Here is a 13,709-nt window from a genome sequence, read left to right as displayed (position 1 = left end):
AGTATTTATCTTTTAAAAATAAGAATATGCCAATGATACTTGAGTAATTTCCTTTTTATCAAAATGAAGTTATCCATTTATTTCATACTTTTTGTATAAGAATCTTTAAAAAGGATAAATTGAAGTAGGATGCTATTATACCGAAAAGAGTTATATTCCACATGGACAATGCAAGGGGAACAGGGCCTCCGTTACTTCCAAGCAATCTAATGCTGGGCTGGGCTGGGCTAGGCTGGCTGCAGTTATACCGAAAGCAACACATCATGCGCTCATTGACAAATGAATGACCTTTTTTATTGTAGATTTTCCTTCATCCTTCGACGCCGCTTGTCTCCCATATTTTTGGTTTTTCACCGCTTGGCCTTGGTTCATTAACAAAACGATGAAAGCCTTTTACTTTGCCTTTCTATTTATCATATCAGCAGCAGAATCAATCAGCCTCAAGCCTCATGCTCTCGATTCTTTCAATCTCAGTTTAATCCAGGTATTTCCAAAGTCACCTTCATATGTTATCTTGGATTTTCTTTCTTCTCCCCGTTGCTGGGCTGTTAAAATCCTCTATTTTTGTATATATATGGGGGATGAATTAAGAACGTGGGAAGCTGCTCTTACCAAGTGATAATCTCAACAAGCTGCTCCTCACCCAAATACACCCGCGATGCGATCAGCCTTTCTTTCGGAGACGCTTATGGCAATCAGGTTCGCTTTTTTCCTTCCCTGATTTTGCATTTTTGCGTGTATTAATTGACTGCCTTTAATTAAAAAAATCAACAAATTCATTTCTCAATACAATATCGAATTGCATCTTCCATATTAATAGAGAGATCAACACAGATGGCAGAGTAGCAATTAGTCGGATACTTCAACACAAATCCTGATCGTACGATTTTTTTTTTTTGAAGTTCATAAATAAGTTTGACCTGTGTTCATAAATGCAGTACTGACGTGTCGATTGCTGGGTCGTTAATGACTATGTCACTAACGACAAACGAGGTAGATAGAATCTGTGGCTAGGAAATTTCTTATCTATTGATTGGTCCCAACTCCTAATTGATCGAATGTTGTCTTTTTGAAGAGCACTTTACTTCCATGTTTGGAAACTAAGAAAACTATACAAATATAAGCTTAAACAAGTTGTGAAATCAGGTTTACGCTCCAAGGCTTGATGATCCATCCACAAAGACATTCGAGCGGTGCTCTTCCGATACATTTCAGATAACTGGGCCATGCGCCTATCAGATATGTTATGCTTATCTGTACAGAACTGGACCGGATGGCTGGAAACCAGAGAGTGTGAAGATTTATGCGTATAATTCGTATCCTGTTACATTTGACTACAACGTTTTCATTCCCAGAGATACTTGGTATGGATTCAATCTGTGCCAAGGTGCCTCTTCTGCGTATGTTGGACGAGTTCAAGTATGGTTTGTGTTTGTTTTTCTGTTAGTCGTTGTTGCTGTTATATTCTGATTCTGCTCATACACATTCTGATCAACTAGGTTCTTATGGTAGTAATAGATTAAGTTGTAGCTGTTGAAGTGAAACTGAACTGAACTGAAATGGTACAGATTTCATAAACAATAATGCTTTGAGCTTTTGTATCAGATCACAGCCCCAAAAACCATTCAAAACTACTAGTGTCTGAGCGTTGATTGCTTTGATCAATTCAAGGGGTGGCTGGAAAATCCTGGAGCACCCTATTCAGTGTGTGGATGTCTCGAAATGAAAAAGAAATGAGATAATTACAGTTTTGAATATGCCGTGCACCGTTTCCATCTCTGGTTAATGGTTACGGAGACCTTTTTCTAGTGCTACTAGAACGTACAAGTATGATAAAAGGTTAAGAAGCTCTCTACTATAGATATGAGAATAATTTTATCAATTTTTTCATAGTTTATTTTTATTTTTTATATTTAATACCGCGGCGATTTACTTTTTAATCTAAATATTTAAAACTAAGACTAATATAAAGAAACGAAATTCAAGTTTTTATGTAATTGACTCTAATGATAAATTTTTTAAAATCTCATTCTTCTAAAGTAAATCAATCCTGAAAAATAAAAGAAATGCTGTTGAGAGAGTACCAATATATTCTTAGCAAAGCAATTTTTATTTATAGTGGACTGAAAATACAAATAAATGAATCCCAATTATTTTTATTTTGAATTTACAGGAACCAAATTCAGGTAAGTTGATTGCCCATTACCATGTTTCAATCAATACCAGTTAAAAGAAAAAAAAATAGTCAATATATAACCAATAAATAAGATAATACAGTAAGAGATGTAAGAAGTAAATCGGTTGGATATATCGAAATTTTTGAATATTCATCAATATTCAGTGAAATTATTGTATAAAATTTGATAGCATTTGCGAGTGGGATTTAATTTAACAAAGTTACAAATTTGATCTCACTAAATTGAATTTAATCGTATATTAAATTAAGATTGTAATTATTAAGTTAATTGATAATTTATTTATAAACACATTATAATATATTAATTTCTTTTTGCGTTGATAATTTATTTATAATCACCTTATAATATATTAATTTCTTTTTGTGATTATAGCAAATTTTAATTAGTTGTACCATAGATGTGTTTGGAACGTGTATATATATCTTAAATTCTCTTCATATTAGAAAAATACCTTTTAACCTAATTTTAAAAATATATTTATAATTTTTAATGTTATTGAAATTCAGTAAAGGGTGAGTTCAAAATATATTTTAGTAGATTTGATTTGGTTTGTCCCCTTTTTTTTTTTTCTTTTTATTTTCTAATGACGTGTAACTATCCTTCTGCATTTGTACTTTCCTGTTATAATTACGTTTAGTCATATGTATGGATATGCTGCGTTCTTTGCTATCGTCAGTTGACCATTTAATCTATTCAGTATTATATGGACATGATCCTGGACGTTACGGGGTCTGTTGTCCCATCCAGCAAGTTAATCGAGATAGGCCTTCCATATGTATGCTCAAGTCTGGTTTGGTTCATCAAAATAAGTCTTAGACTTGTATGTGAAGCAGACCTATATATTGTGTAACGACCCGAAAATCGGACCGCTACCGGCGCTAGGATCCAGGTCAACATAAGGTCGCCGGGACCCGTAGCAAGCCTAACATATATCCTGTATACCTGTTAAATCCCCACATAATCAAACATATACATAATAATTTAAACTTTTTCCTTTCATTCATCAAGCTTAACCTGTGCATGCATAAACTCATAAACATAAAACCCCACATTGGAGCCCTCATCAAATGCTCCAATGGGGTAACATATCATACATTAAGCTTGGTTTACATAAACATCATTAAACCTTTCCTTAAAAAGATCATGTATCAAAAAGGGATTAACATACACTAGGGCCAAGCACAATTCTATCCTCAATACAATTCTTTATATTACACTACATTAAAACATTTTATAAAAACATGATTTTGCCCTTCTCGAGGTTTTCGACATCCGAGATTCCACCGGATGGTAGGAATTCTGATACTGGAGTCTAGCCGGGTATTACAATCTCTCCCCCTTAAGAACATTCGTCCCCGAATGTTCACCAAACAACACAAGCATAGCATAAAACATGAACATACATACAAAACACATAACACTAACCTTAGAAGAGATGAGGGTATTGCTGGAGCATAGACTCTCGTGTCTCCCAGGTACACTCCTCGATGTTGTGGTGATTCCAAAGGACTTTCACCATCAGGCTCACTAAGAACCTTGCCCGGATCTGACACGAACTTTCGTAACATGGAAACATGGAAAACCGGATGGATTCTCTCCATAGAAGCAGGTAAGTCCAACTTGTACGATACATTCCCAATCTTCTGCAAGATCTCAAGGGGTCCGATGTACCGTGGAGCTAGCTTACCTTTCTTTCCAAACCGAATCACCCCTTTCATAGGAGACACCTTGAGCAATACCAAATCCCCCTCCTGAAACTCCACTTGCCTTCTGCGGATATCTGCATAACTCTTCTGCTTGCTCACAGCAGTCTTGATCCTTTCTCTGATTATGGGCACCACTCTGCTGGTGATCTCTACTAGCTCAGACCCTGCCAAAGCCCTTTCTCCTACTTCCTCCCAGCATACAGGTGACCTGCACTTCCTTCCATACAAAGCTTCATATGGAGCCATCCCTATGCTAGCATGATAGCTGTTATTGTAGGCAAACTCCACCAAAGGTAGATGTTGCCTCCAAGAACCGCCAAAATCTAGCACACACATTCTGAGCATATCCTCTATAGTCTGGATGGTCCTCTCTGACTGTCCATTAGTCTGAGGATGGAAAGCAATGCTGAAGTCTAGCCTGGTACCCATCGCACTATGCAGACTCCGCCAAAACCTGGAGGTGAACTGGGGCCCTCTATCAGACACTATTGAAACAGGAACCCCATGCAACCTGATCACCTCATCAACAAACACCTGCGCCAACTTGTCTACAGAATAGCCACTCCTAACAGGGATGAAGTGAGCAGATTTGGTCAGTCTGTCCACAATCACCCATATGGAGTCCAATCTGTTGGACATTGCCGGTAACCCCACCACGAAGTCCATAGCGATATTCTCCCATTTCCACTCTGGAATAGGTAGTGGGTTAAGCATTCCAGCCGACTTCTGATGTTCCAGCTTCACCCTCTGACATACTTCGCAGGCTGACACGAACTGTGCCACTTCTCTTTTCATAGCTGGCCACCAATAAACTCTCTTCAGATCTTTATACATCTTGGTGGCTCCAGGGTGAACACTGTATCTGGCATTATGAGCTTCCCTTATAATGTCCCCTTTCAGACCCACGTCATCTAGTACACACAATCTTTTCCCATAGCGGAGGATCCCCTTGCTGTCAAATCTGAACTCTTCGTTCTTGCCTGACTAAACAGTCCTGTCAATCTTCACTAACTCTGGGTCCTCGTGCTGTTTCTGAGCCACCTGCTCCAGAAACACAGGTATTACTCTCATCTGGGCTATCAAAGCACCTGTACCAGACAACTCTAACTGTAGACCTCCATCAATGAGCTTATAAAACTCCCTCACCACCGGTCTCCTCTCTGCTGTAATATGGGACAAACTGCCAAGTGATTTCCGGCTTAAGGCATCTGCCACGACATTCGCCTTACCCGGATGGTATTGAATCTTGCAATCATAGTCACTAAGCAGTTCTACCCATCTTCTCTGCCGCAGGTTCAACTCTCTCTGACTCAAGATGTACTGCAAGCTTTTATGATCTGTGAAGATCTCACATTTTACCCCATAAAGGTAATGCCTCCACATCTTGAGTGCAAAGATTACAACTGCCATCTCTAGGTCATGTGTAGGATAATTCAACTCATGCTTCTTCAAATGCTTAGAAGCATAAGCAATCACCCTTTCATTCTGCATCAGCACACAACTCAGTCCCACACGGGACGCATCACCATACACTGTGAAGTCTTCATTACTAGTTGGCAGAGCTAACACCGGTGCCGACGTCAACCTCTTCTTTAGCTCTTCAAAGCTCTCTTCACACTGGTCAGTCCACACAAACCTCTGATTCTTCTTAGTCAATATGGTCATAGGAGCCGCAATCTTAGAGAAGTCCTGAACGAACCTCCTATAGTAACCTGCCAAACCCAAGAAGCTCTTGATCTCCGTCACTGTAGTGGGTCTAGGCCAGTTAGCCACAGCTTCTACCTTCTTGGGGTCTACTTCGATTCCATTTTCTGACACCACATGCCCCAAGAATGAAATGCTCCTCAGCCAGAACTCACACTTGGAGAACTTGGCATACAAGCCATGTTCCCTCAAGGTCTGCAAAACTGTCCTCAGATGATGGGCATGCTCCTCTGCATTCCTGGAATACACTAAGATATCATCAATGAAGACAATAACAAAGTGATCCAGATACTGACTGAAAACTATGTTCATGAGATCCATGAATGCTGCAGGGGCATTGGTTAACCCGAACGGCATCACAAGGAACTCATAGTGCCCATATCTGGTCCTGAATGCCTTCTTTGGCACATCATCTTCTCTTATTCTCAACTGATGGTACCCGGATCTCAGATCTATCTTGGAGAAACAACCTGCTCCTGCTAGCTGGTCGAATAGATCGTCGATCCTAGGCAACGGATACTTGTTATTGGTAGTGACTTTGTTCAACTGCTTGTAGTCGATACAAAGTCTGAGGGATCCATCCTTCTTTCTCACAAACAGAACTGGAGCACCCCAGGGTGAGGTACTCGGTCGGATGAAGCCCTTATCTACCAGCTCTTGCAACTGCTCCTTAAGCTCCTTCAATTCTGCTGGTGCCATCCTGTAGGGAGGGATAGAGATCGGTCTGGTTTCAGGCATCAATTCAATTTCAAACTCTATCTCCCTAGCAGGTGGTAAACCTGGCAGCTCGTCTGGGAAGACATCTAAAAACTCTTTGACCACGGGCACTGAGGCGGGCTCTCTGACATGACTATCCAGCTCTCTCACATGAGCTAAAAAACCCTGATAACCCCTTCTGAGCAACCTACGAGCCTGTAGGGCTGATATCCTGTATACCTGTTAAATCCCCACATGATCAAACATATACATAATAATTTAAACTTTTTCCTTTCATTCATCAAGCTTAACCTGTGCATGCATAAACTCATAAACATAAAACCCCACATTGGAGCCCTCATCAAATGCTCCAATGGGGTAACATATCATACATTAAGCTTGGTTTACATAAACATCATTAAACCTTTCCTTAAAAAGATCATGTATCAAAAAGGGATTAGCATACACTAGGGCCAAGCACAATTCTATTCTCAATACAATTCTTTACATTACACTACATTAAAACATTTTATAAAAACATGATTTTGCCCTTCTAGAGGTTTTCGACATCCGAGATTCCACCGGACGGTAGGAATTCCGATACCGGAGTCTAGCCGGGTATTACATATTGGGCCTTAATACAGTTAAGGTCTGACCTTTCTAGCACGGGCTCCACCTGGACTGGGGTGTACATGACTCGGTTATCATCAAGTGACCTTTCCAACACGAGCTCCACTTGGACTAGGTCCCCAACCTTCAGATTTCTCTCACAGACTTTCTAGTTATAATATCGAGCTGCCTTCTGCTGATAGGCGGTTGTTCGTGCCTGTGCTTCATTGCTAATCTCTTCTAAGGCATCCAGGTTGCTTCTCAATATTTCACCATTGGTACTTTCATCATTGAATTAGACCCGGTGTGTAGGGATATGTAACTCTATGGGGACTACAGCTTCTATCCCAAATGTTAGCGTGAACGGTGTTTCTCCTTCCGAGGTGTGGTCCGAAATGCCTATAAAATGCTATGCAGCTCGGCTACCCAATTATTTTTAGCACCACCTAACCATTTTTTCAGCCTTTGGAGGATAGCTCGGTTTGTCACCTTGGTTTGATCATTCGTCTGTGGATGAGCTACTGAGAAAAACTTATGCCATATACCCATGTTCCTTGTGAAATCTCAAAAAGAGTTGCAGTCGAATTGCTTTTTGTTTTTTGATATGAGTGTCATGGATATTCCGAACCGATAGATGATGTCTATCACTTTTCAGGCTGTGATGGTGAGTACGGCCTCTACTTCGAGCCACTTAGAGAAGTACTCTACAGCCGCGATTACAAATCTCTTCTGCTCCACTGTTTTAAGGAATAGCTCTAGAATGTCTATCCCTCACTATGAGAATGGCTACGGGCTTGATATACTTGATTATGGCGTAGTTGGGCTATTGATGGCATTGGCAAACCTTTGGCAAATGTCACATCTCTTCACTAATTTTTTGTCTTCTTTCTTCACTGTAGGCCAGTAATATCCCTGCCGAAAAATCTTATTTGCCAATGTGGTTGCTCCCTTGTGAATTCCACAGATCCCCTGGTGTATTTTCTGGATTATCTAGATTACTTTTTTCAGTCCTACACATCTCAGTTATGGGCTGGACTTTCACCTCTGATATAGGGTTCCTCTTACTGCTTGATCATTGACAACCTTAGCTATAATTTTTGGAGCTTCAACTTTTTCTTGAGGTAATTTCCTAGTCTCAAGGTATTCTAGGTGTGGAGTCATCAAGCTTCACTTTTCATCAACTTGCATGCCAGAGACTGACTTCTCGAAGGTAGGGATGTCCATTTGTTGCACATATACTTCATCCTGGAACTACTGTAGCTCATCCACAGACAATTTGCTGAGTAAGTCTGCCTTTTCATTCTCTTATCGAGGTATTTTTTGGTACTTGACAATGATTCCTTGCTCCTCGAGCTCGACTTCTAGAGCTTGTACTTTAGTTAAGTACCTTTGCATGACAGGATCCTTTGCCTGGTACACTTTTGTTATTTGGTTCACTACTATCTGCGAAGCGCTATTTATTACGAGGTCGGTTGCCTCCACCCCTGAGGCTATCTGCATTCAATTTAGAAGAGATTCGTATTCTACCATGTTATTGAACGCCATAAACTCAAAGCATAGGGTATAACATACTTTGAACTCAGCAGGCCCTTTTAGAAGAATTCCTGCCCCACTACTCGTGATGCTCGATTCGGCATCCTCCCTACCACTTCTTCCTTTGAACTCGACAATGCATCATTCTGTTTTTTCTCATCCAAGGTAAAGGAGCATTCAGTTAAGAAGTTAGCTAAGGCCTGAGTTTTGATTACTGTCTGAAGTTAGTAAATGAGGCAATACGGGCTGATTTCTACTGACTATGCTAGCATCCGTCCTGAAGTTTCAGGCTTGTGTAAGATCTTTTCCAAAGGCTGGTTCATCATCACTACTCCCTGGTGGTCTTCCAGATACATCCTGAACTTCCTCACTGCCAATAACAAAGCAAATGCCAATTTCTCTATGTTTATACACCTGACCTCGGCGTCTTTAAGTACCTTGCTGATGTAGAAGATGAGTTTCTAGATCCTCGCCTCTTCTCTTACAAGTACTGCGCTCACCGCTTGTTCTGATGCAACCAAGTAGATCAACAACTCTTCTCTTGCTACGCGAGCACGTGCAAAAAGCTGAGATATTCTTTGATCCTTTTGAAGGCCTCTTGGCAATCTTCCATCCATTCAAAGTTTGGGACTCTCCTTAGCTTCTTGAAGAAAGGTAGGCATCTCTCTGCTAACTTGGACATGAATTTGTTAAGCGCTATTACCCTTCCTGTGAGCCTCTGTACATCCCTTACACAAGTCTGCTCAGACATTCTCAATATGGCTTCTACTTTTCTAGATTCGGTTCTATGCCTTTCCCACTGAGCATATAGCCCAAAACTTATCCTTTTCTAATGAAGAAAAAGCATTTCGCTAGGGTTGATAAGTGTAATACCCGGCTAGACTCCGATATCAGAATTCCTACCGTCCGGTGGAATCTCGGATGTCGAAAACCTCTAGAAGGGTAAAATCATATTTTTATAAAATGTTTTAATGTATTTCATGGGTTTAATCAAGAAAGAAATTAAGTTTTGAATGAAAATAGTCTTGAGAGGAAGACTCAGGTTCGGCCGCCGAACCTCAAGTTCGGCCCCCGAACATGTATGCACTTCGGGCGTGCTTTAGGCCCCCGAAGGCAGAAGTGAGGGAAGTCCAGGTTCGGCAGCCGAACCTTATGTTCGGCCGCCGAACATGGCATGCATGCGGAGGCACGTTAGGCCCCCGAAAGTGGCCTGGCCAGCCACCTATAAAAGGGTCCCCTTGTCCGAATGGGCGAGCTTTTCTCCCCATTTTCAGCCAAGGTGAGTTCTCCGCCGTCCCTCGCCGATTTTGAGTCCTTTTCTTCAAATCTTTCATGATTTTCATGAGTTTTTACCTTATTTTGAAGATTTTTGAGCATAGAGCAAGTTTTGAGGCTTGAAAGACTCAGGAGCTCTTTTCCCTTGGTTTCCAAGTTTAGGTCGTCTCTCTCTCGATCTTCAAGAGGTAAGAGCCGATCTTGAGCTCATTGTATGTTTTAAACAAATTTTAAGTTGATCTATGGGGTAGAAATGCATGTTTAGGTTAGTTGAACTTTGTTAGGTTTTATGTGATTATATGGACAATGTGTGTTGGTTATGCGTGTTTGATGTGTTTGAGTTGGGGTTTAGGATAGTTTGAGACCCCTATGTGTTGATGCAAGTGTCTATGCATGATTTGAGAGAGTTGGATGCTTGATTGGAGGGTTTGGGAGGAAAGTGTGCATTGAAGAGCTGAGTTCGGCCGCCGAACCTGTCTGTGAGGCAAGCCTTTCGGCTGCCGAAGCCTGCCCCCGAAAATGGACTTTCGTCTCTGGAGGGCACTTTCGGCCGCCAAAGGTGCCGCCGAACCTGTATGACTTTCGGCTCTGGAGGGACTTTCGGCCGCCGAACCTGCCGCCGAAAGTGCCCTGTTTAGCCTTCCTTTGCATGTTTTCTATGGATGTTTTGAGGTGTTTTAGGGGGTTTTTGGAGAGTATTTTAGAGTCATATTCATGAATGTTTGGTCCCTCATTTGAGTCCACCTGTGTAGGTTCAGACCCGAGGAACCGAGGACCCCAGCAGTGAGTTCAGCTGCTTCTGAGTCTGTTAGAGCTTCAGCCAGAGGTGAGTGGAATACCTTATTTTGTTTCAAAGTAAATAAATAAATTCTGAGCATGATACACGCATCATGAATGCCATGAGATATATTAGGGTGCTTGCATTAGAATTCACGAATATGTTGCATTGCATAATATGTTGTTGATGTGGATGAATGTTGAATGATCCATTAGCCCTCACACGTTATGACATGATGTTATGCTATGGAAGTCCAGGCGTGCCTGCACTACGCCCCTGGCACTATGTAAGGGAAAGACCGGGTGAGCTTGCACTACGCCCCCGGCACTATTGGATATGTATATTATGCTATGGAAGTCCAGGCGTGCCTAAACTACGCTCCTGGCATGGTTTGACTGTATGGAGGGTTAAATGGTGACAAGTTCATCCTTGACGTGAATTGTTTGTGATGTGTTGCATTTCATGAAAGCATGAAATTTAAATTGAATGTTTAATTATTCTGCTCACTGGGCTTTATAGCTCACCCCTCTCCCTTAACCCCCAGGTTTGCAGGTATAGGGTAGACCAGGAGGTCAGCAGGAGTAGAGTTGTGTATTATGTAATAGCTAGAGGTGGACATGGATTTGATGTAATGTAAAAGTATGATATAGAAGTGTTATGTAATGATGCTTATGGAAGTTTAGAGTTGTGCTTGACCATAGTATGTGTTAATCCCTTTTTAGTACATGATCTCAAATGTTTAATGATGATTATTGAAAACCAAACTTAATGTATGTATGTTACCCCATTGGAGCATTGTTGAGGACTCCAGTGTGGGTTGATGATTATGATTATGTATAGTGTAATACCCGGCTAGACTCCGGTATCGGAATTCATACCGTCCGGTGGAATCTCGGATGTCGGAGACCTCTAGAAGGGTAAAACCATGTTTTCATAAAACGTTTTAATGTATCTTATGGTTTTAAGCAAAAAGGAAATTGAGTTTTAAATGAAAAAGACCAAGGAGACATTTCCAGGTTCGGCAGCCGAACCCCAAGTTCGGCCGCCGAACGTGGGATGATTTAGGGAGGCAAGTTAGGCTTCCGAAAGTTTCAAAGGTTCGGCCGCCGAACTTGCATGAGTTTTGGAGGCACTTTAGGCTGCCGAAAGGTGGTCTGCTAGCCCCTATATAAGAGCTCCATGGCCGAAACGGGCGAGTTTTCTCCCCATTTTCGGCCACGGTGAGTTCTTGCTCTCCCATGGTTCATTTTAGATGTTTTCCCCCCAATCTTTCATGTTTTAACTAGTTTTATGTTGATTTGAAGATATTTGAGCAAAAGAGCAAAGTTTTGAAGCTAGGAGACTAAGGAGCGGATTTCTCCCCACCTCCAAGCTAGGGTCGTCTCTCCTCTCGTTCTTCAAGAGGTAAGAGTAGATCTGTAGTTCATTCCATGTTTTAAACAAATTTTATGAAGTTTTTATGGGGTAGAAATGCATGTATAGGTTATGTTGAGTTTATGGGTTTACTTTGTGTTTTTGAGCAATGTATGTTGGATATGTATGTTTGATGTGTTGTAGTTGGGGTTTAGGATAGTTTGAGACCCCTAGGTGTTGATGTATGTATGTATGCATGCTTTGAGAGAGTGGTTGCTTGTTTGGAAGGTTTGAGGAGGAAAGTGTGCTTTGAAGAGCTGGTTTCTGCCCTTCGGGAGAAACCAGGTTCGGCAGCCGAAAGGATTTTCGGCCACCAAACCTGTCTGTGAGGCAAGCCTTTCGGTTGCCGAAGCTGCCCCCGAAAATGGACTTTCGTCTCTGGAGGGCACTTTCGGCCGCCGAAGGTGCTGCCGAACCTGCATGACTTTCGGCTCTGGAGGGACTTTCGGCCGCCGAACCTGCCGCCGAAAGTGCCCTGTTTAGCCTTCCTTTGCATGTTTTCTATGGATGTTTTGAGGTGTTTTAGGGGGTTTTTGGGGAGTATTTTAGAGTCATGTTTATGTATGTTAGGTCCCTCATTTAAGTCCACCTGTGTAGGTTCGGACCCGAGGAACCGAGGACCTCAGCAGTGAGATAGCTGCTTCAGAGTCAGTAGAGCTTTAGCCAGCTGTGAGTGGAACTAAACTTAATGTTTTAAATTGAGAAATTAAATGAAAGTATTAGCATGATTCACGCATCATGAATGCCATGAGATATATTAGGGTGTTTGCATTAGAATTCACGAATATGTTGCATTGCATAATATGTTGTTGATGTGGATGAATGTTGAATGATCCATTATCCCTCATATGTTATGACATGATGATATGATATGGAAGTTCAGGTGTGGCCTGCACTACGCCCCTGGCACTATGTAAGAGAAAGACCGGGTGTGGCCTGCATTACGCCCCCGGCACAGTTGGTTATGTATGATATGCTATGTATAAGAGAAAGACCATGTGTGGCCTGCACTACGCCCCTGGCATGTTTGGAATATGTAGCGGGCTAAATGGTGACAAGTTCTTCCTTGATATGATTAGTTGTGATATGATGCATTCCATGAAAGCATGAACCTTTAATATAAATGTTTTATTATTCTGCTCACTGGGCTCTAGTAGCTCACCCCACTCCCTTAACCCCAGGTTTGCAGGTACATGGTAGACCAGGAGGTCAGCAAGAGTAATGAAGTTATGGTCATGTAATAGCTAGTGTGGACATGAGAAATGATGATATATGATGTTTAGTACAATTATATAATGTAATGATGATATTGAGGATTAGAGATGTGCTTGACCCTAGTTGTATGTTAATCCCCTTTGTTTACATGATCTTTTAAATGTAATGATTTTAATAAATGTCTATGTTGAACCAAACTCCATGTATGTTATGCTACCCTATTGGAGCATTGTTGAGGACTCCAGTGTGGGTTGATGATTATGTTTATGATTAGTGCATGCACAGGTTGAGTTTGGTGATTGAATGGAAAGAATAATTCAAATTTTTTATGTATGTTGTTGATCATGTATGGGATTAAACAGGTTCACAGGATGAATGTTTGGCTTGCTACGGGTCCCGGCGGCCTTAAGCCGATCTGGATCCTAGCGCCGGTAGCGGTCCGATTTTCGGGTCGTTACATATAGTGCATGCACAGGTTGAGTTTGGTGATTGAATGGAAAGAAAAGTTCAAAATTTTTATGCATGTCGTTGATCATGCATGGGATTAAACAGGTTCACAGGATGAATGTTTGGCTTGCTACG

General features: G+C 41.4%; 1 protein-coding gene across 1 annotated transcript; it reads left to right on the top strand.

Annotated features, from left to right (window-relative positions):
- Positions 1-268: 268 nt before the first annotated feature.
- LOC110630935 (embryo-specific protein ATS3B) lies at positions 269-1,604 on the top strand. Its single transcript, XM_021778585.2, has 3 exons — positions 269-484; positions 592-699; positions 1,147-1,604. Exons 1-3 carry the CDS (start codon positions 284-286, stop codon positions 1,468-1,470), a joined length of 633 nt encoding a protein of 210 aa, XP_021634277.1. The 5' UTR covers positions 269-283; the 3' UTR covers positions 1,471-1,604.
- The last annotated feature ends 12,105 nt before the right edge of the window (positions 1,605-13,709 follow it).

The sequence above is a fragment of the Manihot esculenta genome, chromosome 14, assembly GCF_001659605.2.
Source record: "Manihot esculenta cultivar AM560-2 chromosome 14, M.esculenta_v8, whole genome shotgun sequence".
Lineage (NCBI taxonomy): Eukaryota > Viridiplantae > Streptophyta > Magnoliopsida > Malpighiales > Euphorbiaceae > Manihot > Manihot esculenta.
The sequence above is the reverse complement of the archived record's forward strand: the minus strand, read 5'-3'. Positions and strand labels throughout refer to the sequence as shown.

Excerpts from the sequence above, each read along its gene's own strand:
- LOC110630935 (XM_021778585.2), top strand. The coding sequence starts at position 284 with ATGACCTTTTTTATTGTAGATTTTCCTTCATCCTTCGACGCCGCTTGT. Across the intron at positions 485-591 it reads TCAATCTCAGTTTAATCCAG|AACGTGGGAAGCTGCTCTTA; the intron begins GTATTTCCAAAG and ends GGATGAATTAAG. Across the intron at positions 700-1,146 it reads GAGACGCTTATGGCAATCAG|GTTTACGCTCCAAGGCTTGA; the intron begins GTTCGCTTTTTT and ends TTGTGAAATCAG.